The following is a 27895-nucleotide window of genomic DNA, read 5'->3' as shown; positions in this document are numbered from 1 at the left end:
TGCAAGGAATCATTTATGATGAATGTAGACAGAATATAATTAAATATGATAGAGATAGTGGCACTCAGACTCCTATTTCAGCAACTTCAATCCTTTCTCACCTGAGTGCATAAACTAGGTTAAAGTGCGCCTCACATCTCTTTATCGTCTGTTCATCTCCAGTTCCCTTCCTGCATTCTACAAAGTATTCAGCCTATGGTGATACATGTTTCATAGGAGAAGAAGAATGAAGTGCATATTTCTTCTCATTTCTCTTCCTAACTTAAATGCTCAGAAAAAAAATATAAAAATCTGTCTCTACTATGAATCATTCTTATTGTGTTCATAGCTATTTATAATGGAGTTTATTTCTAGATTCTCATATGATAGAGAGTTCTATCTTCTCATGCACCAAGCTGTGGACTCTGTCATAAAGACAAGCTTTTCTGCCTGTCAAGCTCCCACAATAAGTCACTAGCCAGGGCTCCCATCCTCACCTTCCATCCCTGACTCACTGATTGCTACAGCAAACTGGCTGCACGGATGTGTTCTATGCAAAAATGTTCTACGCGTTTGAGCCACCCAACAGTGACACAACCAAGCATGCATTAAACAGCACCTTTAAAAAAAAAAAACAAAAACAAAATCTTTGTTTCTTTTCAAGACAAAACCTTGAGGCCTAACAAGACACCAGGTTTGGAATCTTTCAAACGGGGGAAATGGTGGTCCAAAAGAGCAGTTTTCATATTATGGGTTTCTTGGAGTTATTTATGTGAGTCAAGGAGAACAAAATACAGGGCAAGCTCCAATCCCCAGAATCATGCTTTAAACAGAGGAGATAATACTTTTGTTTTAGTGTGGTAGAATTTTGCTGATAAAATGAAGTTTAAAAAGCATTGCTGGGAAGGTGTATGGCATTGCCTGGGCCAAGCCCAGCATCTGGTCACTTCACGTTACATGGTTTCCCTCTCCTGAGTCCCTGACACCTACCTGCTCCCTCTCTTTCACCTGGGGTCACCTAATAGGACGGATGTGAAAGTGGCAGGAAGACAACATGTACGTATGGATTTAAAGAAACATAAAGATCAGCTAGTGTTTGAGGTTCTGGGAAAGATTTTCAACTAGTTCAGGTACAAACAATAACGAAGACCCTTTTTATTCCTGGTTTTATACAATTACATTTGGAAGAAATTTTAACTCTCTAGAAATCATATAGAACAGATTTATGCAAGACAGTTTGCACTGCACAACCACATTTTCAAAAGAAAGACAAATATGAGAGAATATCATTTTAAAACATGATCCAAGTGAAAATAATTGAACTGTTTCAAGGATGAACCTTAATGTAATAAATATAATGTGAATTATGATGGAATCATAACAAAATAATATATTGATTATTCTTCCTTTCATCACACATGCTACAGTTAAAGAAGAAAACCTTAATATATCTCAATATATTTCCCACACTTACCTGGGTACTGAAGTTAACTGACACCATTAGTCCTGTCCCAGAGTCTCTGGCTACCTGCAAACTGATTAAAGTGGCCTTTTTATGAGCCACTGGCAGCCGAGAACCCACAGAAAAATACACGAGGCTCCAAGGTTCATCGCTCTGTAAGAACTTAATCTGTGCAAATCTGGCACTATTGTTTATTGCTGCTCCAGCAGTTACTTCATACAGCTCCACAAAAAAATGTACCTCGACTTGTGGTACCTGATGATGAAAAAGTAAGGAAAAAAGATGATAACTAATATATTTCTATTTTTATATAATTCTGATATTAAGAATTAGTACTATTCATATACATAATTACAGAGAAAAGTATATTTAGAAATACAGTATCTAAAATTACAGAATTAAAATCTCATGTTAGATTGCCATGGAACTTACTTTTGGGCCTTTCTGTAAGAAACACTGTTACTCTCCCTGGGGAAGCTTCTTACTATAAAATCTATGTCAGGAGACAATCTATGTGTACTTCAGTAAGCAAAAGGATAAATTAAATATATTCACACAGTGAAATGCTATTTAACAGTTAAAAGAAGTGAACTATTTCAATACTTTTCAGTATGGATGGATCTGATAACGTTAATGAGCAAAAAAAATCAGATTGCATGATGATATGTATAGCATGATACAATGTAAACCTAAACATTATATAAAGCTTACTATACAACCTTAAGGGATACATACGTATTTACATATTTAAAAATTAAAGTGCCCTGAGTAGGTGGCTCAGGTGCCAGGGTCAGGTGGAGCGCAGGGCAGGGCCTGGGGTTGGAGAATGTCCTTTTAGGCAGAGGGAAAAAAAGAGCATCAACTTTGTCTGACAGGTTTTATTCGTAAAGGGTTGAACATAAACATGACAAAACATTGATAATAGTAAATTTGGTAATTTTATGTATTTTCCAAAATTCAGTATCAAATAAGTCTAAATTTAATGTTAATTATAGTTTGTTCATGTTTCACTGCAGTACTTTTGCAGCAATCTCAAATAGTTCATTTTCTAAAGTCAGCATTCAAGTTTATCACATCCTGTCAATCACCTGTTTTTACTCATTTGCTCTTACACACAATAATCTAAACATTGCTAGCTTCCTGTCATAACTCAAACAAGCTACGCTGATGCACTTCCAACTGCATCTGTCACTGTCTAATCTGATACAATGCATCATTTTTATTTATCAGCAGGGGCCTCATCCATTTGTTCTGTGACAATTTTAATGAGACTTATAATGTTACTTATGTCACGAAATAATACAATAAACTCTTTAGTATTACCCAAAATAAGTTGTATCTTAGTCACACCATAAATGAATTTAATTTTCCTTTACAATATGAATAAACAGCTTTCCCACGGCACACATCATTCTTCACAAGTCAACATCAGTAAGTACTGAAACATAAAGATAGCTGTACTCTTCCCACTTTTTGAGAAATGACTTTGGCAGCTATGTTAAACTAAAACACTACAAAAGTATGGGTAATTTTATTCAAGAACTATCATTCCCTAATGGCCAAGTGAGCTTGAATTTGCAATAGCTTCATTTAATCAAAGATTTCAGCACTATATTATTTTATTTTTCAGCATATTACATTACAACAGAGACTCCTGTCTTTAGTTTTCAGTAAAATATTTCTTCTTATTGTGATGATGATTAGAATATTACTTATAACCACTTAGAGTCAAAAGGACATATTATGACCTGAGTAAGGAACCATCTAAAATTGAACTGTGTACAGATGTCAACATATACTTCAACTACAGACAAAAGAAATCTTCCAGCCTTGCAAAGAAAAATACGATTCAAATAATATTCTGGAAACATATTGGGAAACCAAAACTCACAGATTATACCTAACCTTCTCTAGACTTAAGTATGACTGGAGACCCCACAAGAACCTATTTCGTGTGAACTGCCAGCAGGCCCCTTTCCTAGCGAGGTCAGAAGCACTCCAGGGCAATCTTTTGCCCAACTAGTACACAGTGGTTTTCCCTGGATCCATATTTGCCCAGTCGCAGTAAATCAAAGTAATAACAAAACTATCTTAGTTACTTAAATATTTTTGAAAACATTTGAAGCAGATATCTAAACAATCTGTTTAAACAGAATTTTCGGGTTAATAATGTGTTTCCTAAGTTAATTAACTATTATCTTTATACATTTTGCAAATAAAGAACTATTAGATAAAACAGCAGAGAAAGGGGAAGTTCAAAAGAAGTTTTAATTGTAGCTGAGTAGTTCACTAGGTAGGGCAATTTACTTAAATTCTTCATAATTTGAAAATGAAAGTACTGAATAACTATAGAGATGACAATTAGAGATATTATAGAGTAGAAAAACTTAGAGTTGAGGGTCAGCAGACTAGATTGAGTTTAGGAGAAGCCACCATTAATCAATGGTATAATTCTCTGAATGAATGTATTGTTCATTTTGTTGTGATGTTTCAACTCCCCCACCACTAGTTCACAGCACCTACTACTTAATCTCTAAACTGCCTCGGGCTCCATTCCCATCCTTGGTGGATAACAGTTACACCAGCCTTCTCTTATGAAGTGCCAATTCCTTTCCAAGAACTGTGTAAAGAACCTCTCATCCATTATCTAATTTCATCTAACAGCACCTATTACTAATTTCAACAAACCTGGGAGACTCAGGAAGGCTAAGCAACTTGTCTAACGTCATCTGGCTAATCAGTGGAAGAGCTGAGATTTGAATCTAGGTTTTCTATTATCAGAACCCAAACTCTTAACACCATACTACTTCCCAGAATAAGTGCAGCGTCCTTTGATAAAATATAAAGAAATGGTTCTTAGATCAAAAATCAAAGAATAGTTAGCTGTGCTGCTCTAGTGAGACCACCAAATAATCTTAAAAGTCCACTGCAGAGGCACATGGCTGCAGAACCAGCTTCATTTACATGTCTAGGGATCAGTTTATCAGAAATGAGGAGTTTGTACCACTTGAGCAATCGGTTTCCTTCTAGTGAAAAAAAGTAATTGTTAAAATGCATATTAGAAGCTCACAGTACTTTTTTAAAACATAATTTTCCATTCTTCTGTGAATATAATCTTCCCTCTTTTTGAATTTTCTGTTACTAAAACTGGAATGTGTATTACTCTTGCCTACACCTTTCCTTTTAATAGCTGAGAAGACAACAAAAACACAATGCCTTGAAAATTAGCTGCAGCATAAAACTCAGTTCAATGATTTGAAAAATCATTAGAAGGAGAAATAAGAGGTGAGACCAGATTCTTTCTCTTGTCTAACTGAAACTACTTGCATATAGGCTCAGTAGCATTTCCCATACTAGGAAAAATATATACACAGTTAACATTCTATGTACTTCCTACTATATTCTCTTAAACCTTGATTATAAAATCTTTAGTATCTAGTAATTTCCTTAGTATTCTCCTGCAAGAAGGACAAGCTCAGAAGCAGCAGTCTCTTCTCTCACCTACGTTCTAACTTTCCTGTTTACCTTGCTTTCAGCTCCTGTAAACCACCTGTTTGACTCTCTTCCTTTTTCTCTCCCTCCTGCAGGTAGAGACCCTTTCAAACAGTCTTAAAGTGCAATTGTGCAATTCTCCAGATGTTATGAATCTAGTGAAATCTTTTCAGGAGTCTAATTCACCAAAAATCTTACTTGAAATAAAATGCTCAACACAATGTTCAATAACTCATGTATGCAAGACATATTTATGGAGGATGATGGGAGGAATGCAGCTGAGATTCAACAGTCGAGACAAAATTAAATTTTGAACACGCATAAAACCAATAACTTTCAGAAGAAAGGTACAGATAGTCTTTGCAATTTAGAGAATTAAGACTTCTAACTGGAGATATTAGGGAAGGCATCAAGGAGGAAGAGGTATTCCAAGCAGTTCTGAAGGGAGAGTTAGTAAATGTAGGGTTGTTGGGGTTGAAGAAGGCATACACCTATTTGAACAGATGCACAGAACAGGATTTAAATGTTTTCAAGTAGAATAAGATGATCAGATATTTTGAATATTGTCATTTCAGTTCCTCCTTTTCAGTGTGATGGGGAGTATTAGTAGCTAATGAAACTCCCATTCAAGAAAAGTAAAATACAAGAATATATTAAATTAGAAAAAAATCGGTGGGAATTCAGTATTTTAAAAACTTATTTTTCAAACTCATCACTACCAAGATGGTCTACAGCAGCACTTTTGCCAACCACTAACTTTCACACATATCCCTAGTTCACGGATTTAGACTTCTAAAATTCTTTCTGATAAAAAAAGTTCTTGGACAGTCATTGATTGGATGCCTTAGATCAGGAAAAATCAGGCTGGCTGTGGCATATATGTTAATCGTATTTAAAAAATAAACTTCCAGATATTTTTAAAGCAAAATGAAAGGACAAAAGATCAGCTTTAATAGAATTTTCAGTGACAGGGCATGACTACTTAAGCAGCAAAAACAAAATCATTTAGTAATTAAAATTAGTGGAATTTGAGCCTTTAAAAAATTGTATATAAGTGGATCTGAATAGTTCAAACCCATGTTGACCAACAGTCAACTGCATTTTTGATCTGCAGTTGGGAATCCACAGATATAGAGAACTGACTGAGGTTGGAAGTGCATTTCAACTTCAAAGGCAGCTGGTATCCCTAACCCCAGCATCGTTCAGGGTCAACTGTAACTGTATTTGTGCGTGCTTTTTCTGTTGTTTTAAGTGTTTGACATGTACAAAGAAACTATGATATTTTTGAACATTCATCATATTATGAGTAGTTTTTGTATTAAATATTTGAGATTAATAAATTAATTCACAGACAAAAAAGGAAATACTACTGAGTGCTCCTTAGGCATTAAAGTATCACAGAATAGTCTTTTTTTTTTTAAGCCACATATCATTACTAAATGACTAAATCTCTGTTAGGTTATCTGTGACCAATACCATCTGAATAATGCAGATTCCTCTGGAAAGAGGGAGATACCTGTCTCCTAAGTGCCGTGTGCAACATGAACCAACAGAAATTTTCCAAAGGCTCACCAAGCATGGCCTCTCTGCCTCTTAGGTGGATCAAAACTGAACTTTCTGAACTACATGTGAATGGAGAATGAGAGAACTTGCATCCTATGATGAAATATAGATATATAATATCAAATCTATAGACGTAATAAAAGCAAAACACTAAATATTCAGAGTAATCAGAGTCACTAATTGGCTGAAAATGACTCTAGGGATGATGCAGGCAATGAGCAGGTGGGCCAGGAAGAAATGTGAAGAAACAGAAACAAAGAAAACAGATGAGTTTTTTTTGAAAAAAAAAAAAACAAAAAAAAAACCCTGAGATATAATTGACATAAAATATGTATCAGTTTTAAGTGTATAATAATGAGCTTATTTACAAAAATTCTCTAATGAAACCAATTCTAAGTCAGAAGTCTGTCACCTAGCAAAGAGATTTCCACATTACGTCTACACAAGACACAAAGAATCTTCACATAACCAATGTGTAAGTTTCAATAACCTGGCTTTGAAATACTGATTCTAAAGAAATACAATTAGAAGTAAAGTGGACAATACTGTACCTCATGGTTTCTTACCTTCCCCGGTTTGAGCTCCATGGTGATAAAGCACTTTGTTTGACCCATTGTACAGGTTGTAGTCCCTGACACAGAAAGAAGTTCATCCCTCAGGTTCACACCATCCTTCTGGAGCACAGCAGCTGTTTTGTTAAATGTGACTCGCCAAAAGACCTTGACGTCCTCAAAGGCCCTAGGAACAAAGCAAAACCTATGCAAATGCAGTAACAGAGTGCGTTACCCCGTGTCTAACACAGAATGTGTTATCATTGTGCCTGAGTGCACCTCTGCATTCAATGCATAGCGTTTTACACAGCATTCTCCGACCACACTCTGTTCAACATGGAATAACTATTTATTGAACTACTGCATATAAGAAATGTAAAAACAAATATTTTTCTGACTACTATGCCTATTATGTACCAGAAATATGAAAATAAAATAGAGAACTTTTGCCTTCAAGTAAACAGTTCTCATTTATCTTTTAACAAGAATTCCTCTAAAAGAAAAACACTATTGCTAAAAATGGTTGCTATAAAAATAAAGGGGAAAAGGTGACCTACATTTTCAGAGACTATGTAGACCGAAAATGGAAGTCGTAATATATACACATGTACATGTGTGCAGACCTAGTACATGTGTGAGGTCTGTCCAGAAAGTATCCATCCATGTAATATGAAAAATAGAGGCATTTATTGAACAAGAGACAAGATACAATAAACCTTGTACATAGAACAGTGACCCCTCAGTCCCCTTCAAAGTAGGCACCTTGGGACTTCACACAGTTCTCCCAGTCACCATCAGTTGCCCTGTCATATTTTCCTCAATCTCACTGACAGTCTGGAATCTCTTCCCTTTCAAAGGTGATTTTAGTCTTGGGAAAAACCAGCAGTTGCAGGTCACCAAATCTGGGCTGTAGGGTGACTGAGTCACATGGCAGATTTGATGTTTCGCCAAAAAACTACACGAGACATGATGCAGGAGCATTGTCATGATGAAGCTGCCAGTCACCTGCTGCCCATGGCTGTGCAACCTTCTGAATCATCCAAATATTTTCCGTGGAGAAATAATCAAGCTTAACTCAAAATCCGATGCACATTCATTGCTCCACTCTCTCAGTCATTTTGAATGTGATGGCCACACAGTACACATGCTTACTCAACTGCATCTACTGCCCCCACTGACTAGTACAGTGAAGTTGTCATTGTCCACACATGTGCATTCTAGTTCACTCTTCTTGGTTACCAGGTTACACTGATGTCACAAAAACCATTCTTGTTATATTAACAATGGTTCGACTTTTTCCAGACAGATCTGGTATATGATGAGCATTCAAAAGTTAGGTACTATACAATATTAAATTGTAAGCAAAATTTTGGTACTCCAAATATTCCTAACAGTAAATAGTTGTGTATGCAGAGTGATCAGACAATAGTAAATGTGATACTTTGAGATGTACAAAATGTTCAAGGTAGTCCTAAGTCATGCTCATTAACCAAGTGTGTGAAATCACAGACTAAGAACTAGAGCATCTAAACAATGACATACCAGATCCCACACTACCTTCTATCTACATCTGATCCTGGCTCTACCATTTTATGAAAAATATAGACACACAGGCTGTTCTGTCTTCCACGTATATTTAAACATACCTGTTTGGCTGCCTTGTGACAGTGAGATGAAGTCTTTTCCTATCAGCTCCTTCACCCAGCTCAAGCCCTTTCTGGGACTCCTCACTGAATCCTATAATGCCATTTTGAAGATCACTTCCTAAAGAGAGAAATGCAAGGTAATAGTACACTTAAGACTTTAAAAGATCTCCAATGCTTCACTAATCTTTCCACCTCAGATAGTGTAAAAGTGAACTATTCACAAATAAGTGAGGGGAGCCCAAGTTTTTAAAGATCTTTACTAAAAATAGGCTAGAATACAAAAGGAATAACATTGAGGTTGCTAACACTTTGAGAACAGAAGACCTGAAAAAAGAAAACATCATATCCTCACACTGAGATACTTGCTCATCTCTCTCTGATGAGACTCTACATCTCATAGTCCTTGACATTTTATATATGTTTATTGTTTAAAGTCCATATATCGGCACAGAATGGAAGCTCTACTGGGGCAGCAATGTTGTATTCTCTGCTGTATCCTCAGTACCAAAAACAGTGGCCAGCATATTATAAGTGTTCAATAAATATCTATTAAAATAAATGAACTCCATTTAACTGATTTACCTTCCTCTAGGAGAGTTGACCAAAAGACCATTTATGCCACACATTCACTTATTTGCCCTAGAGAAACACACCTAGGAATTCTTGAGTAACTCTGAGTAAAATACTCCTCTGAGTGACACTTGAGGTTACACCCTTGTACTACAAAATTGTGCTTAAACTGGAAAAAAAGTGAGGTCCACACTACACTGAAATGGTATACCGTCTCCTCATGGTGCCGCCTCAAACTGTACTGTCTGTATAAAAGAGCAGAGCATGTGAGAACCACGAGATGGGCTTGTCATTACTCGTTAGAGTGCGGCCTGGACGTGACGAGCTAACCCACTTATGATTTAAGAGGGTATGATTTCAGAGGAAAACTGCAAATTATCACCAAAAGATTTTATAAGATACATGAGGGGCTTTTAAAAAAATAATTGCATTTTTAAGCTATTGTAGTATATACATTTAATGGTACAAAGCAATATAATGCACTGCCTTGGTCTAAAAATAGAACAAAAGAAAACAGTTTCAGTCAATTACCCAACAGATACAAAGAAATTCTTGATATGAGATCTTAGACTTTGGGATGGAAAGTAAATGGGAAACTCAAATTGAAGTTTCAAAGCACTACAGGCGATTGTATACTGGATGACTAAATTAAGAATATTCTGGAAGAAGAACATAGACTTAAGTATGTTTAAGGTTTTCCCTATATTGTGAAAGTATGGATTTATACTTTCAGCTCTGAGCTAAGCGACATTTACAGTCTGTTAGAGTCTAGCCTGGTACTTTGGAACATCAAGTTTTCATCATAAATTCATGATTTGTGTCCATGCCACAGGAAAATGATGTTTTTTAATTTTTTTATTTTTCAATTACAGTTTACTTTCAATATTATTTTGTATTAGTGTCAGGTGTACAGTGTAGTGGTTAGACAATCACATATTTTACAAAGCATTTCCCATATTTCCAGTACCCACCTGATAGTTATCAAAATATTGTTGACTATATTCCCTGTGCTGCACTTTACATCCCTGTGACTATTCTGTAACTACCAATCTGTGCTTCTTAATCCCTTCACCTCTTTCACCCAGTCCCCTAGCCCTCCTCCCCTCTGGCAACCTACAGTCTGCTCTCTTGTGTCTATGAGTCTGGGGAAAATGATATTTTAATGAATAACTATGAGTGATTCAAGTAATTCACCCTTTATATTAAAGATAGGATGTTCTTATAAAAAATCCTGATAAAAAAGTGATTCATTTTTACATCCACCATTTCAAAGACAAACCTGTAATAACAACCATGGCAAAAGCTGCAAACCCAGTGTCATCCTTTCCCTTCACAATCCGTGCTCCCCCTCGAGGGTCTGTGAGAAACACGTAGAAGAATTCCTGCCCCTCAGGCTCATCATCATCCAAAATCTGAAACGACACTTTCCGTTCTCTTTCTCCATCTACAAAAGTAAGGACAAGAGTTTGTTCTTCAAAGTCTTCTTCCTCGACCGCCCACGTGAGGTTGGAAAGTCCAGAGATATCATGAAAGGGCAATGCATTTGGCTCCTTCTGAGCAGACCTTTCTCCAAATGTTTTAACTGTTACACTGACGTTGCCAGTAGTCCCTCCGGTTCTTCGGATAAGAACTTCTGCAGTGTTAAATGTTCCATTCCTCATCTCCTCTTCAACATAAACAACGGGCGGCCCAAGACTGAATGTTCCATGAATGAAAACATCTGCAGTTACCGTGGCCACGTCAGGTTTGTCAGATGCACCAGGAAGGGCGACGAGTTTGTCGGGGATCCCAGCTGCCTCAGTAATGGTGGCAACCATTTCGGTTAGCTGTGGGACAACAGTTACTTTGGTCATGTCAGGGTGTGTGGTGGAGGAGTCTGTTTCTATGGGAACAAGAGCCGTATCAACTGTGACAGCTGCCGTTGTCTTAGGAAGAGAAACATCCATTCCCGCTAGGCCGTCGTTGTCCAATATTGTGACCATGGCCACACTGAAATCCAAATTCAGGCGTGGTCTCCAATTTTTTTGTGCAAACTTTTGTAACCCTCTAATTTCTACAGAAGTTAGGTTAATGTAAAAAAATTCTTCTACCTCAGGAAGGTGGTCATTAATAATGATTATTTCAAAATTAACCTCAGCTTGGAATTCTTGAAAAAGCAGCTCCCCATTGTGAACAGGCTCAAAATCTTCTAGGGGCTCCGCACTTCCTGCGGTTGTCTGATAGGACACTTTAACAAGATTGCCGTGGAAACCAAAGAGCCTTTGCACCTGTAATCTGATCACCTCTGTGTCCTCTGACACCATGATATTTCTTGAACTAGGGGAAAACTGAAAGACTCCCATTGGTTCAATTTCAGTCACAGTGAAACCTGATCTGAAAAAAAAAATGAAAGAATTAATGAAAATAGGAACACCACAGCAGAGATTTAAGATGTTGCTCATGAGGGCATCTTAAAAATGATATGCCCTTTCGAGTTCCGTGCAATCCTACTACTTATTGATGACCAGACCCAGCCTGAGAAATGTAAGAACAGGGGCTGCTATGACTGGTGCGGGGACCTGACACATGTTGGCAAAGCAAGAGCTCATGGGTCTCTGCTCTGTTTCTCCAGTCATCCCAGAGCAGCTCCCTGATGGGTCGGAAACGCCAGGCTCTCTGTCATGATTGATACACAGAGAACTGAAAGTTCTTGGAACGTTCTGGATGTCAGCCAAGTTTCTCATCTACAAATAGATGTAGTTGGCTCTATTAGATGCAAAATCCTTATTTCTTGCAAGTGGCTCATCATGAAACTAGTCTCTCACACAAATGATACTAACATTTTCTATGTGAATTGGGAGAAAGATCCATGACTGAGTTCTTAATCCTTGGCTTTATCCTATGGAATTTTGTTGTGAGTTAATAGTTATGTCGGAGATAACACTGGTAGCCTGTCAGCTTAATCCAAACCACAGACATATATTCTTTGGCTAACAGGGTTTTTTTTAAATGTGAATTTGAATGTCTTCAGGGAGGACACCCTTGAGTCCACCACTCTCTATTGTAAAGCTCTGATGACTCAACACATAGCACAATGGTTAAGAGCTGAGAGAGTGGCCAGACACACTGAATTCAAATCATGGCCTAACAATTATTACTAGTATGACACTAGGTACGTTGCATAGCCTATTTGTGACTTATCTATAAAAGGGGACTAATAATGGCATTTATGTAATATGGCTGCTGTGAAGAATAAGAGAATAAATATACATCATTCTTGAAGCAATGCCTGGCCTAGGGTAATCACTATAAAACTTAGCTATTATTGCTATGGCTAAAAAGCATTTGAATTTGTTAGCCTGAAATACTTTCTGTGTCCAAACACCTTTGAAATGATATATGTATAACCCAAAACCATATTGATTCTGCCCACCAGTATCTCCCACACATAAACATGTATACAAACACACTTGAACACACACCAGTTTTGCCCACACATTTTTCCACATTTTCCAAATAAGTAGACTGAAGAACAGAAAGTTGAAGCAACTTTCCCTAAGTCACACAGTAAGTAAGTGGGAAAGCCAGGACTACATCCCTGAGTCTGGCTCTAAGGTCTGCCTTCTGCTGTTCTGGTCAAGCACATCCCAGATATGAGAAAAGTAAATTGCTCCAGCTTGCATACATTTATCTCCAAAATTCTGATTTAAATTAAACTCGAAAGAGTTATTGGTACAAGTTATATTATTATTATCCTTCTATGATGGCTTCTTCTTACTCTGAATCCCTTGGGGGAAGCAAGTATTTTCCAGCTACTTCTCAAAAGACAGCTCCTTTAAAAACAGGTGGCTTTGCCATTATGTTTCTTATTGAATATGTCAGCCCAGGCCAACATTGAATTAGAGGTTGTGATGACGTCTCTTCAAGGCAAACAGTGGTGGTGGCTATGAAGGTCAGCCTCCCTCTGAGGCATCATAGGCATGCAGGCCACATGCTACTCTGCACCAACACTCCAACACTGTGTCCGCGTCTGCTGCAGGGAAAGCAATCCTTGTGGGGTTTTTCCCTCCTGTTTCAACTGATAAATTCCAGATTACTCCTCAGAGCCATCTTACCTAAGTTCGGCCCCGCCAGGGGCACTGCTCTGCACTCCCGAGAGGTGGACAGCAAAGGCCTCCGGCTGACCAGGCCTGGGAAGCGTCCACAGCAAGACACCTTTATTTTGTTCTCCGTGAGAAAACGAAAGTCTCCCTGAAAGGAAGCATGAAAGGCAAAGCAGGGTGTCATTTCTGAGTTCTTAAATTGGGATTCAACACTTAAACGTGTAGTAAAATATTTCCTTTTCCAAAATTCCATTTTAGAAAACCTGTATAATTTTGTTAACCAATGTCACCCTAATAAAGTCAATTAAATAAATAAACAGGTAAGTAAGTAAATAAATAAGCCTAAAAAATTCTATGACAGTCTACAAAAACGAAAACATTTTAAAAGTGGGAGAAGAGGGAAACAAACTTACAGCAAGTTCCCTGGACCCCATAGACCTTGCCTTCGATCCCTGTCCACTCTAGCTGGTACATGTCGAGCCTTCTAACATTTGCATCTCACTGGCCCTCATAAAGCTGATGGTATAATTATAATTAAAAACAAAGTAGATTGAGTAACAGTTGCTCCACTGTCAAATATCCAGGTGAGCATGTAAAAGGACACAAAGGTGTGCCATTTTTATTACTCTATGGTCCAAATTGAGTTTTTTACAACTACTTTTAACAAACTCCTAATGTATGAACAGCCCACTTAATGACTGACCACTATTTCCAGGTGAGGCATGAAATTTTTACTTTGACTGAATAAATTTTCATCCTCGCCAAGCAGCCTTTGCAATTCTGATCCCTTAAAAGTGGGAACACTATATTAGAAAACAAACAGTTCATTTTTCTAGAGTAAGGATGACCCAAGAAAATTAGCGGCCAGCTACACACCTCTACAATTTACAGAGATCTTAGAAAAGCTACAGCTTACCCAGTTTCGGGGTCATGTTGCCAACGACAACAAACTCAGGGATTTCTGACCCAGGAGCATATCCCGCTGCCCAGGCAACCGTGAGGGAGCCATAGGTGCCTCTCCTAGAAATCACCACTCGGCTCGTTCCAGCGGTGATGTCCGTGAGTGAGAAAGCGGGAGATTCAAATCCAACCTGAGGAAAAACATGCTGAGAACATTTTATTTCTTTCTAAAGGTTCTTGTTCTCTGAAGAGCAGATTAAAAGTCAACTGACTCTTGGTTTGAACAATCTATTTTCCTGTTTTAAAATATATTCGGTTGAAGGGTAATGTTTAAGAAATGACATCTGAGACTTGAAAATTTATTCTATTTTATAATTCTGATTATAGTTTTTAACTTTTTAAATCAAGATATAATCCTTTGAATTGACAATATACATAAAGACAAATGTAATTATGGTTAAATGAAAGCAAAAGGTTAAAAATGGCATTGTAGTGCAACTTATTCATGGGTCTAGAACCCAATTTGTCTAGATCTGAAATTCGACTTCTTTCTAAGACATATTAATATATTCTTTGTTTATAAAAATAAGCACCATGAAATAGATTTTCTATTAAGGTCATTTGCAGCTCTTTGATTCAATTTAATCTTATTTTGAAGAATAAGGAAGATTCAAAGAATTAAAAAAAAATAATCATCTTTTTCATCCACATCAAGTAAGATCTTTTATTAAGGGCAATCTTCCCAGGGCACCCTGGTAGTTATAAATGATTTATAGATGAATTAAGTGCTGGCCAATGAGTAAGAATAAAACCAGATGCCTGGCTTCATTTGGACAAATCAGTTTATCCCTTTTGGTCTCAGTATCTACAAATTTGGGATACCATATGATTAATAGTTCTAAATTAAGTCTCATTCCCCCCATTTAAAATTGAAATGGAGAGTAGCAGAAAAGTGTGAGAGGATGCCACAGGATAGCTTCTGGAGATTAAAGAGAAGAAGAAAAAACAAACAAGAAAACTCCATTTTGACACCAGATTAGATTGCCAAAACCTTAGGTACATCTGAGATCATGCTTGCTACATGGCTAGAGGCTGTTTAAAAATGTCCTAGCCACAGTGTCACACACACAGACACACACACCATACAAGTACTGGTAAGGAGTCTGAAGGACACTTCGGATGGGAGTGCGCCATGACTAGCCCTGATCTTGCCCTTTGAGGTGATACACTGCTGTGACAATGTGCATGGACAAGGAGTGGGAAATAGTTACTGTGTGAAATGAATGATGCAGGTGGAAAGGAATTGTTTAACAACCTGTGAGCGAGAAGAAGACAGCAAAACCTCAAAGCATTATTAAATTCTATACCCTCTTGAACAGAGGAGGTGTAGAAAGAAAACTGTTCCTCCCAGTTATTTTTGGTGTGGGTGGATTCCACTTTAAGAGACCAAGCAGTTCACAAGGGAGTAACTGAATGAATGACCTGAGAGACCCTGTGACACAAGCTGCTGACCGGATCTGCCCATACGCCTGCTCTTCATCTGCACACTCTTCACGTCCGCATCTCGGGCCAGGCCTGTCTCAGTCAGGCTGAAGGAGCTCCCAGCTTAAGGAGGAGGATGTAATGATTCCTCATAAGGGTTTCAAAAATATGTATGCTACCCTAGCCTGAGACAACAGCCCTGTCTTGTTCCCGTACTGACTGAATCAGCCTACATAGCCTCAAGCTGTTTTTTGTTTTCATGGAATTCACGAAGTGATAAGAAAACGATCTTTCCTACAATGAACTCAGGTAGAAGATTCAAGTGCTTTGGTGCAACTGCACCACTGGCTCTCACCACCACACCTATGTCAGCACAAACTTGCCACAGGACAAACAGCCATGAAAATTAAGGGCAAACAGTCACAAGGTTAGCAAATGAAAAAGTGTGAAATATTAACTGATGTTTCATTCTAATTTTAATTATTTAGCATAAAATACCTCAATAGTCAAGGAAAACCCCTGGAAATTCTGACTCTATGCAATTGTTACTTTAAAAATTCGATACCTTACATTCAAATTTTATAAGAGACAAACTTTCTAAAACTCCTAAAAGAAAATATATTATTCTAATGTTGAAAATTGACTAATTATTTTCAAACAATATATCCATAATGTCTATTTTGATATTCATAGTATTATTTAGATTTTAATTTTATTTTTAATTAATTTAAATTTTTTTCAATTACAGTTGACATGCAACATTATATTTGCTTCAGGTATACAACATAGTGATGAGACATTTATATACTTTATCAAGTGATCAACTCAATAAGTCTAGTACCCTGACACCATGCATAGTCATTACAATATTACTGACTATATCCCTTACACTGTACTTTACATCTCCATGATTATTTTAATAACTGGCAATCTGTAATTCTCAACTCCTTTATAACTTTTTTTACCCATCCCACTGCCAGATGGGAGGATTACTTAGATTTAAGAAAATACTAAGTCTCAAGAAATTCTGTCCGAATCTTAGTCCTTCCTATAAAGGCTGCCCTCTTGTTTCTCTGGACACACCACACCCAGGACCGGTTACCTGAGAATTGGCCGCTCTCTCGGGGACAGGGAGCACAGCCGACTTCGCTCCCTGGAGAATTGTTGGCATGCCGGAGAAACGCCCACCAACGAGCGTCACGGTCACCAGTTGCAAAGTAAAGTTAGAGCCCAGTGATAGAAAGACCTACAAATAAACAGTATCAATGACTTTCTAGTAGTAAAAATAATAACTTTCAGAGAAAAATACTAACATGTGGCATAAGGCACTAGCACACTGCCTCAGGATATGTTTGTATCAGTTCCATCAACCTATGCCCTTGCCCCATGTTATAAAAAAAGAAACCACTGCTTTAAAGACCGTGCATGGGGTAAAGAGTGATAGCAATACAATATAAAAAACACAAATTTGCAAATTCTCCATGTGTTTCTAAGTGGCATCAGGAGTGATGAGACTCACAAGAAGTAATTATCAATAATAGATTCATGTGCTACAGGAATGGAACGAGCTTACAGCTGAATAGCATCAGTCCCTAAAGCCAGAAAAACTCAATTTCTTCCATCTTCATTGATAGTAACTAATAACCCTGAAATTTACTCAAAATAGAGAATAATTTAGGTGTACTTATTATTTGAATATTTGACAAATAATTGCTAACACTGTGTATTAAATCATAAATGTTCAAAATTGTAGAATCCAACAAAATAGGGAAATACTGAATTTTAAAATTGGTTTTCTACATTTTTTAATATACATTTTCTCATAGAAACACTGTTGAGAATGGACAAGCCCCCAAGTTACCCCACAACATGGAAGATTACTAAGAATTCTGTACATCATTACTGATTGTAAAAATAACCATTTCTGTGGAGTTGTTTTCTTATAAAGATAATTAATGTACTCAAACATACATCACACCCCCCAAATGTGCAAAATATGTACCGCAGTGGTTTCAAATGCTGTGCAACATGAGGGTCACAGATGTCGCATTCACTTAATCAATCTTCGTTTCTGTCAAATGACATTCACTGAACCTGAATCACAGGCCAAGTGCTAAGGAAACAGAAATAAGTCAAGGGGCCCTGACCTCAACCACGTGTCTCCTGCCTCTCCTCCAAGGGTGTGCGCGCCCCTCTTTCCCCATGCAGTTCATTGGAACGGCAACCGTGGATTTTTGTCCCTATTCCCTAAAGAACGAAGGGCCAGGCTCCCAGGGATGTGCACCCCCACCTGGATCCTCTGTTCACGAGCCCACTCAGCACACACACACACTCATGTGACGCAGAAAATCCCCAGGGCACAGTAACTGAACAGTGAAGTTGAACAGCAGTAACAGCAATTTGAGAAAAAGCTGGTTTGCCTACAGAAGAGAAGCAGGTGGAACTTTGAGGAGGAGCCTGAAGGACTGTAGGCGTGCACATGTTCTCCAGTGCGCCCCTCCGTCCCCCTGACCCAGGGCTGCAGCACCAGCACTGTTCTCCATATTTCCCACGAGGCTTGATCGCATCTGAGCACAAACAGAATTCACAGCCCTGTAATATCCTGTGCTGTCTCAAACCCTGCTTATCCAGTTTTATAACTGGTGGTTAATGGGCCTTCTGCACTAGACAAGGAGCAATGTGACAATGGGGACCATGTCTCTGTCACCTTTCTTTCTGGGGTGCTTATCACATCACAACAGCTGGCCAGGGCGAGAGCTCAATAAATGTTTGAATAAGCAACTTAACCACAAATGTAAAATTCTTCTTGCATTCTAGCTTAAATGCTTTTGAACTTAGACTCGTTTCTTTAGTGGGTCAATGATTCTTATCAGCATGTACCTCACATAACAAGTCTGTGGTTTCCCCAGGGAGGGAACAGTTTACACTTTGGGTCCTGATGCTAAACCAGCACCAAGAGTCTCCTCATTTTCAGAGCCTAATGGAAAATTCCTCTGTTCAAAGACCCCCTGCCTTGTCTGTGGCTGACAAGTCCAAGGTCCTAAACTTTACTGGGAGGGTGGAACAGGTAGAACTGTGTGTAATCCTTGTAATTAACATCTTTCCAACTATAGGGGACCCATACACATGGCATGGCAAATGTAGCCCAGCCCTATCAGAAAACCAACAGGCATGAGTTGGCACACAGGATGCCAAACCCACAGATCGGTTCTCCTGTGGGGAATCAGGCCTGCACTGTATCTAGGCTGCTATGAGGCTTGCTTTTTGCTAAAACTCCCTCACCCTGAATTGAGGCAGCAAATGTTTACTGCGTATCTTTAAAGTGGCTTCCTAAATTCTGCACTACACCTCCCAGATATGGAATGTAACTAGGTTGGCCACCTCTCCCTTTGCCTCTGCAAACATCCTTTTCTTTGAAGTAACATTCTTCAAAGAATTAGCAACATTCTTCAAAGAATTAGCAATATTCTTTCTTTTGTTATCTGTAAAAGGTAATCACCTACAGTAAACCTGTGCATTTAAATGAGGACCATCCTTCATGCAATGTACCCAGAAAAGCAATAAAAGCTTGTCCAGGCAGGGGTTGGGGGCCCTCTCTCTCACTCAGAGAGTGGCCATGCTGTCCCTTTTTCCCCACCGGACTTCTGCAGTCCCTGTGTATTTGTTCGTCGCAGCCACAACACATGGACCCTGCAGGCCGGTGTCCACATCACCCAACTTCAAAGAGCAATGCATTACATCCAGGATGTGTAAGAAGAGGGGGACCACTGAAAAACCTACCCTCAGTTTAAGTGCATGTGGTAGCCTGCCCCCAATACTCATCCCGGAGCGCTAATTCACACAACACCTAATACAATCTACATCCAGGCTTACACCAGAATCCTGGAATGTGAGAAAAAGAAGAAACCCATGCAATTTTAAATATATTAATAAATGACATTAAAGGAAATAAGAAGAAGCTTTCATGAATACATAAGTTAGTAAACTTTTGTTACTCTCTATTGAAAACAGAAATTGAAAAAATAAACGATGTTCAAAAAAAGATATTGAAAAACTCACAGATGATTCAAATAGGTATTCAGAAAGCTAAGTAACTTTATAAACCACATCATTAAGCTTTTAAAATAAAATCTAAAGAGGACAACCATCCTACCTGAACAAAATGTTCCAGGTAGGACTCACAAGAGACAATCCCAGAGTTAGGCAGATCAATAGGTTTGGTCCATGTGATACATATCACATATTTTGGGTTTCCTATTCATATTCTGAGAGTAATTTTGTACTTTCCACATTGCTTAGTAAAATAATAGAATGACCTAATCTTCAATGTGCTATGTCTTATTGTCAAATCTGGCTATAAATACAACATATATAAAACAAAACTACTCCTACAAAAACTGAAGGAAAGTTCCCTTGTGTTCCCTAGCAGATTATAACTTGAATGTGTGTACAAGGTGATGTTACACAGATGTGTCTGCCTAAGAGTTTCAAGTTATTGTGTAATTTTATAATTATATCATGTAATTTAACCACACCATATTAAAAAAATAAAAACTCTGATCATTTGTAAACAAGACTTTATAAAATGATATTCTGATTAAGTTAGTCCACCTCTTATTTCCCCAACTTTGCACTCTATTCCAATGTTGAGAATTTCTGGATATAGGAAACTGAGGTTAGAAATTGATACAATAGGGTTGTGGCATTGAGTCAATTTCCCAAAGAACTACAGGGACATAGGAATAATTATGGAACCCATGTCTCACTGAAAAGCCTCCAGCTTTCTTCTTAAACAACAAAAGTAAAGATTTAGGAACACAAAAGATCCAAAGGCTACACAAGACCTAGCTGGTGTGGCTCAGTTGACTGGAGCATCATCCCGTAAACTGAAGGTCATGGGTTCAACTCCCAGGCAGGACACATACCTAGGTTGCTACTTGGTCCCCCAAGTCTGGGCGTGAGGGAAGCAATGGGTAGATATTTCTCTCTCACATCAATGTTTCTCTCTCTCCCTCCCTCCTCTCTCTCTAAAATCAAGAGGCATATCCTCAAGAGAGGAGAAAAAAAGGCTACATCATAGGTACAGATCAGTGTAACATGCTTGTTGTTTATTCTGAATAGCAGTCTATGTTCTGTTGATCATAAGTTTACATGAAACTAAGATAATCAATTACTGAGTGGGCTAAACTTAGTAAAATACAAATAAGAAACTGTTTCACTTTTCTCCTATTATTGCTTTGTGGGGATTCTTTCCACTATTCACTGACAATGTTGTGGGTTAATGTCAAGGATTTAGGTTATTTTCAGGAAAGTAAAGGCCAGACTGATTATCAATCAAAACTTCCATCATACATACAGTTAAATCTCCCATTTATCCCAGTTTTTGTTTGACTCATGGTCCAATATGAGTGGGAATGGGGCCCCGGCAGGATATTTCAATACTCCTGTCTGCCTCAGACCTTTGCGCCAATCTCAGGCACTTTCAAGGTTTGGGACAGAAGAGGGTCCGTGTGAGAGAGGACGACCAAATATCGCCTCACTGCTGCAGTCCTTTCTTGCCTAACACTGGCCAACCTGTCTCCTTCCATGAAGACAAGCACTCAAATTCTGAGCCTTTCATGGACCTGAGGTGGGTGTTCCTCAGAGACTTCAGAATTCCACTCCTCACCATTCCTCCAGGGATGAAGACCTTTTTGAGATTCTCTCCTAGCTTCACAATCCACTCCACAGATTCTTCTCCAGATTCTTCTAATCTGGTTACCTTCTGGGGCAGCCTTTCTCAACCATGAGATAATTAATCCCCAGTACCATAATGCATCTCCTGTATGAAATAAATTAATTTCTCTCCTATGCACATAGAATGATAGTAGTTATGTTCCATTCTCAAAAGGGGTAAGACAGAGACACTCATGCCTTGGCTGGGAAGCTCAGTTGGTTGGAGCATTGTCCCATACACCAAAAGGTTACAGGTTCGATCCCCGGTCAGGGAGCCTACGGGAGGCAACAAATCAATATTTTTCACGTCTCTCTCTCTCAATCTCTCCACATCCCCCTGTCTAAAATCAATAAATGTATCATATCAAATGAGGATTAAAAAAAGGGTCACTCAAATTACTTTCCATGGTTTAGACTGAGAAAGGCTGGGGAGGTATCTACTTGACTCATAGGAAATCCACTCTTATCACTCTCACCCCAAATGCTTGCCAGACCAGTCTACTGCCTTCTCCCTCTATTATCATCACAGAAAGTCAGAGGTGATTTCCTGTGTTCCAGGTTTGCAAGAAAAAAAGCGGTCTCTGTTCACTCAGCCCCTTCAAACTCCAGGGAGCACAAGCACATGTCAGTCCCACAAGAAAGCCTACATTTCTCCCCTTTAACAAATACCCTGTGTGCATGTGCACATGTATGTGCATATGTATACATTGGACTGTGTACATGCAGCAACTGAAATAATTTCTGGAATGGTGTAAGTATTAAATTAATGCCTGCTACTATCTAGACAAAATATAGGGTCCAGCACAAATAATGTCCCATTTTCATTACAAAATCCTATATTACAAAATCATAAGCATGTAATTCTGTAACATAACAATATCACACTCAAGCACACCATGTGGCATTTTAGGTGAAATGTTCAAATTAAAACTATAAATTATCACACCCATATATATTACCCTATCAAGCACACTCAAAGAGGCATTATTTCTGTCGGACCCTGTATTTTATCCCCACATTGGAATATATTTATTCACTTATAATCTGCAAATACGTGACTTCTAAGTACTGTGCAATAATTACTCTGCATTTTCCAAAGCATTTTTCATGGTTACATTTAAATACATGACTAAGACTTAAACTAATCATGAGGTAGGTCCAGGCTCTGACTGACGAAGTTTGATTGGAATGATTGGGACACTAAAGAAATACTACAAACCTGACTCTTTATTGGCACCGTGTCCACTTGGTATCTGGCACCATCACTAACCACCAGCTGCCTCTCGACATTCTCCGTAACAACCGGCTGCTCCTTATGATCAGAGGATATTCGATATCCAACAGCCACATCTCCAAATGCTCCAGCAAGCCTGGTTACATTAATTTGGATGAATCTACCAAGGTTCTGACCAATAAGTATGGACTGGCGATCTGCATACAGAGCAAACACTCCATGCGGGTCATCACTGGCAGAAACAGAGAACTGTGTGATGCACTTTTCTGCATCCAGTTCTGCTCCTCCCTCTACAGAAACAAGCCGGATCACATACTCTTCCTCTATCTCAGGTACATCATCTGGTAGCAAATGAACATTGAAGCTCACTTCACTTTCTCCATCAGCAATGGTGAAAAATCCTTTTGTAGAAAGAAAGTCTCCAGTAATATCGAACTGACTACTTATTTCCCAGTAAACCTAAAATAAAAGGAAAAAATCCAGCAACGTTATATAATTCAGTAAATTGAACCAAAATCTTTCAAAATATATTTTCCTTTCTAATATACAAAAAGGAAATATTAATTGTGCATCATTATATTTTAAAATCTCCAAGCAGTTTAGTTAGTTTAGAAACTATAGAGTGACATCTGTATCATGAAAGCATAGTAACACTTTCTGGCTATCATACACAATTTGCAGGACAAGATCACAAAATCTATTCTTACCTTTTTCTAAAATAATAACAATTTGAAAAGAAGAGGAGCAAGTTAACTTTAAAATACCAGGACCACAAATACATTCAATAGTAAACCATAGACAATATTTGAGTAATCTAGTGCTTCATATCAGAATTTTTTTGTTTGTGTTTTAACTACAAGAAATATCTATTAGATTTCTTAGAATTAAGAGTTATTTTCCAAGGATTTTGAGCCTCCAAACTATAAAGATTCAATTGGACAAGTGCCAGTTACAGGAAAATAGGTAACTTCATAGGGAAATTTCAAAAAATACATTTTTTGAGAAAATGAGTAACCCAGATCTGTGAGACAAGGATCTTGATCTAGGTTACTAGATCTGTTAGGGTTTACAAGGGTGCCCTCAAATGTTCTATATCAATGAGTACACAAATGAAACCCCTTAAAAATCAGTTGTAAGTGAAAAAATTATACTGAGAAATAAAGCCCTGGAGAATACATTAAGCAATTTATAAAAATCATTCAGAGATTTATAGAAAAAGCTTCATTTTATGGCAAACAAAATACAAAACAGTTTAGTCATACTCTTCATGAGTAAATGTGATGAAGACCTCTTTAATCTAATTATAACAAAATGTAGACAGATCACTGGAGGTTGAGGGGGGCTGGACATCCCAAAGTTTCTTAAATGAACTTTCTCAGCTTCTCTGAAAACTCATGTCACTTGGTTTGTAAAATCCTTTAACCAGACCAATGCAGTTTTCTCTGTCCTTCGCAACCATGTTTGTTAAGCAAATGTTCACTCTACTTAAAATTTAAGTGAATGCCGGCTGGTGTGGCTCAGTGGATTGAGTGCCGGCCTTTGAACCAAATGGTCTCTGGTTCAATTCCCAGTCAGGGAACATGCCTGGGATGCAGGCCAGGTACCCAGTAGGGGGCACTCAAACCACACATTAATGTTTTTCTCTCTCTTTCTCCTTCCCATCTCCTCTCTAAAACTAAGTTAAAAAATCAAATGAAATATGGTACCTTAATCTCTCCCAAAATGCCCTTGACTCTTTTGACAAAGAAAGTAATGATCAGGGGCCCTTCCAGAGCTGAAGGCTCCAAGTAGGTTTTCACAGATAAAGATTCAGGAGCAAACTGGACCACGCCATTGGGATCACCAAACTTTTGTATCTAAAAATAGAAGCAGAGCAGAGTGAATTACATAGTTAACAACTATGAGTGAAAATACATTAGCTAACTTATTAATACACAGATAGCTGAAGAAATAGAATAAACATAGAAATAACACTTAAATACGATGTACCTAGCTATATGATTTTTCAAACCTTTCTTTATAGCACTGATTGTTACCTAAAACAAGTACTTTCTTACTCCCAAGGATAATGGAAATAGGTGCCTGGAAAATTACAATTTGTAGAATCTCAAAAGGATAGCACTTTGATGCCTCAGTTTAGGCTTATATGCCTTACATTTTTTTTTATATAACCAGTTAATTTTGGCTAACTCCTTTCCACTGGTTATAATACAATGTGGAGAGCAGCAAAAAGCCCCGTGATGCTTAGATTTATGTGTCAACATAAAGACTATGGTGTCAAATTGGTCAAACACTAGTCCAGATGTTGCTATAAAGGCATTTTGTAGATGTGACTAATATTTACAACCAGGTGACTTCAGTAAAGGAGATTACCTTCAATAATGTGTGTGTGTGTACCTCAACTTAGAAACCTGCTTGAGCTTCCAGCCTTCTGGCCTACCTCACAAAATTCAAAGTCAAGACCACAACTTCAACCCTTTCCTGGGTTTTTTGCCTGCCAGACTGCCTGCTTGCCATTTCTTTTTCTGCTAAATTAATCTGGGAAAAGGGATAGCTTGTTCAGATTCTGCCATATTCTGTTTTGGAATCCTTTATGGGAGTGTGAAACAATCCTCTGCCAAGATTATCAAACTCTTCAGCACCCCCCAACCCCCCACCAAAATTTCAGTATAAGAAAACCCAGAGCTTGGAGAGCTTCTTGGTCCCCATGGTAAAAGTCGATCAATCAATCTCTCTCTCTCTTCCTCTGCCTGTCCCTCCCCCCTCTCCATTTCTCTGATAAAATGTAACTGATACAGACCCCAGAAAAGAGTATTTTACAAACTTAAAAGATGTCCATTTCTCTGTACTGATTTCAGTAGCCTTGGTCCAAGCACTTTTTGCACTGATGGATGGATGGAGTAGTCCATATCAAATATGCTGAATTCAAGTCTAATCTAACACATTGTTGTGCTAACTGAACAAGTGCCATTTTTCCTTCACAAAATCTGACTCGTAACTAGTTAATATTTGTTGTGTACTTTGATGACAAAGATATCCAATATTCAGGATGATATCACAAATACTGCTCCCTAAAAGTGGCAAATAACTCCCAAAACACCAAATTTTCATGAAGAGTGCAAAGTAAGTATTTTTCACTATATTAAAGCCTTCGTAGAAATAATAGCAATAATAAGGCTATGTAAGAAATAGAACAACCATAGGAATTATAACTTCATTTGGTTTTATAACTTCTAACCCATCATAAGCCTGTAGACTTTCAAAAAATGCAAAAGCATTTTCTCATGACTCCATCAAAAATGTTGTGGGAAAATAAAGTCAGACTTACTATTAATGTCACATCTTTGGCTCTGGAGTCTAACTTAGCTTCTCCTTTCACAAGGTTAAGTTTAATAACAAAAGTCTCTTCAACTTCAATTTCTTCATGAGGGTAGACTGTCAGACTTATGGTTCTCATGCCACCCTCTCCCTCTCCGAAGTAGAAGGAGCCGCTCACGGGGTCGGCGATGTCTCTGTTCTGGGGAGGTAAGGCTTCCTGAGAGTCGGGTCCCACTATCTCCCAGTTCACCTGCGGGGTGTTATTTTTTTAATAGATGTGATCAGTTTTAAACCAAGAATTACATAGCAGGAAATGAAGTATTTAAAAAAAAAATATATATATATATATATATGAGATATTTTCTAGAATATTTCCAGAACATTCTTGCTATCAACTCAAATTTTTAAACACTGATATTTGTGTAACTATAGAATATCAGTTTTCATGAATGACAATGTCTAACAAGAAAAGAGAAGTATGAATACCTGGTCATTTTTCACCACCACAGGATAAGGAAAATATAAAAGTACATATTTAAAAGTATATATTAGAGAAATATGAAGAAATTAAATACATGAACACACACTGTCCTGCTGTGTGCATAGGTCCTGTCAATCAAAACCTATTTGAATAATAAAATCATGTGAAAAGTCTGCTGGGTCTGAAACCTCTTCTAAATATATTTCAATAAATTCCTAGTGTAAAATGAACAGAAATTTTCATTACTTGTAATAAGAAACAAAACTTTTATAGTCTAGTAAGTGTATTTTTAAAAGTTCCTATAATTTAAAATTGTATGTTTTTCAATATCCATGAAGAAAATTGGGCACTTCTCTTTGCTTCTTTTCCTTTCATCAGCATTTCATCAGAAACTGATCACCTCTTTTTTCTTAAAAGTGTGTTCTGTATCTCTTGACTTACATGATACTTACAGGACATATACTTTCCTAGTTTTCCTCTTCCTTTACTTTTCAATCTTCTTCCTTGGCTCTCCTTCCTCAGATCCCTAAATGCTGCGAGTCTGGGGCTCAGGTCTGCATCCCTTACATTTCTTTCTTCACTCCTCAGGCCTCATAGTTTCAAATGTCTGCATTTGTGTCAAGACCTTCCCTAACTCCTCCCCCACAACTTGCACAGCCCCCAGACTACCTGGCCCCTCCCCATGGGGTATCTTGTACCTATCTCAAATGAACACAGCCAAACTGAACTCTTGATGCTCTCCCAAGCTTCTGCGCTTTCATGAGCAGTGCTATGATACACCCAGTTGCTAAAACTAACATTCTAGCAGTTATCCTTGATTCTTCTCTTCTCCTCCTCAGCCTCCATTAGCCCAATGAGTTTTTCTTCTAAAACATGCCCAATGTCTATTCACTTCTCGCCATCTCCATCTCCACCCTTGTCTGCATTGACAGCTTTGCCGTGGACACTAGAGGACAACAGACTCCTAACTGCCCATCCTGCTTCTAATCCGGCTTCTTCACAGTCTATTTTCCTCACAACTGACCTGAGGGAGCTGTTTAAAATGACAACCCAGTGACATCAACATTAGTGCCCTGCTTCAAACTTTCTAATGGCATCCTATTTGCACTTAGCATAAAATCTTTAACCTGTTTTAGGATCAAACACGTACTAAAGCCCATGATCTGTCCTGTGCTATGATCCCCGTACCTCCAAGCCACTCACAACATGGAGCTCTCCAGACCTCAAACATGCCAGGCTGGTGGATCTGTGCTGGTCTTCCCTCTCCCCAAACACTTATCTCTCTAACACTGAACAATGACATGACCACCTGTTTCTCACCATCCAGCTTTCCATATGAATATCACATCCTCATCATCCAATCCAGAGTAGCCAGCAGGTCACTAGTGACTGTGTCTCTTGATTTTATATTCCAGCAAAG

General features: G+C 38.1%; 1 protein-coding gene across 1 annotated transcript in view; it reads right to left on the bottom strand.

Annotated features, from left to right (window-relative positions):
• The window catches only part of ADGRV1 (adhesion G protein-coupled receptor V1), a 507196-nt gene that overhangs the window by 285664 nt on the left and 193637 nt on the right, over positions 1-27895 (bottom strand). The window contains 10 exon segments of the mRNA XM_036020532.1: positions 1454-1696; positions 7063-7234; positions 8694-8811; positions 10543-11636; positions 13358-13493; positions 14262-14436; positions 16830-16973; positions 22662-23135; positions 24383-24532; positions 26005-26244. Of these exon segments, the coding sequence (XP_035876425.1) occupies positions 1454-1696; positions 7063-7234; positions 8694-8811; positions 10543-11636; positions 13358-13493; positions 14262-14436; positions 16830-16973; positions 22662-23135; positions 24383-24532; positions 26005-26244 (2946 nt within the window).

Source organism: Phyllostomus discolor, chromosome 3 (assembly GCF_004126475.2).
Source record: "Phyllostomus discolor isolate MPI-MPIP mPhyDis1 chromosome 3, mPhyDis1.pri.v3, whole genome shotgun sequence".
In the NCBI taxonomy this organism is placed as follows: domain Eukaryota; kingdom Metazoa; phylum Chordata; class Mammalia; order Chiroptera; family Phyllostomidae; genus Phyllostomus; species Phyllostomus discolor.
Note: the sequence above shows the minus strand (reverse complement) of the source record. Positions and strands in the feature narration are given on the sequence as shown.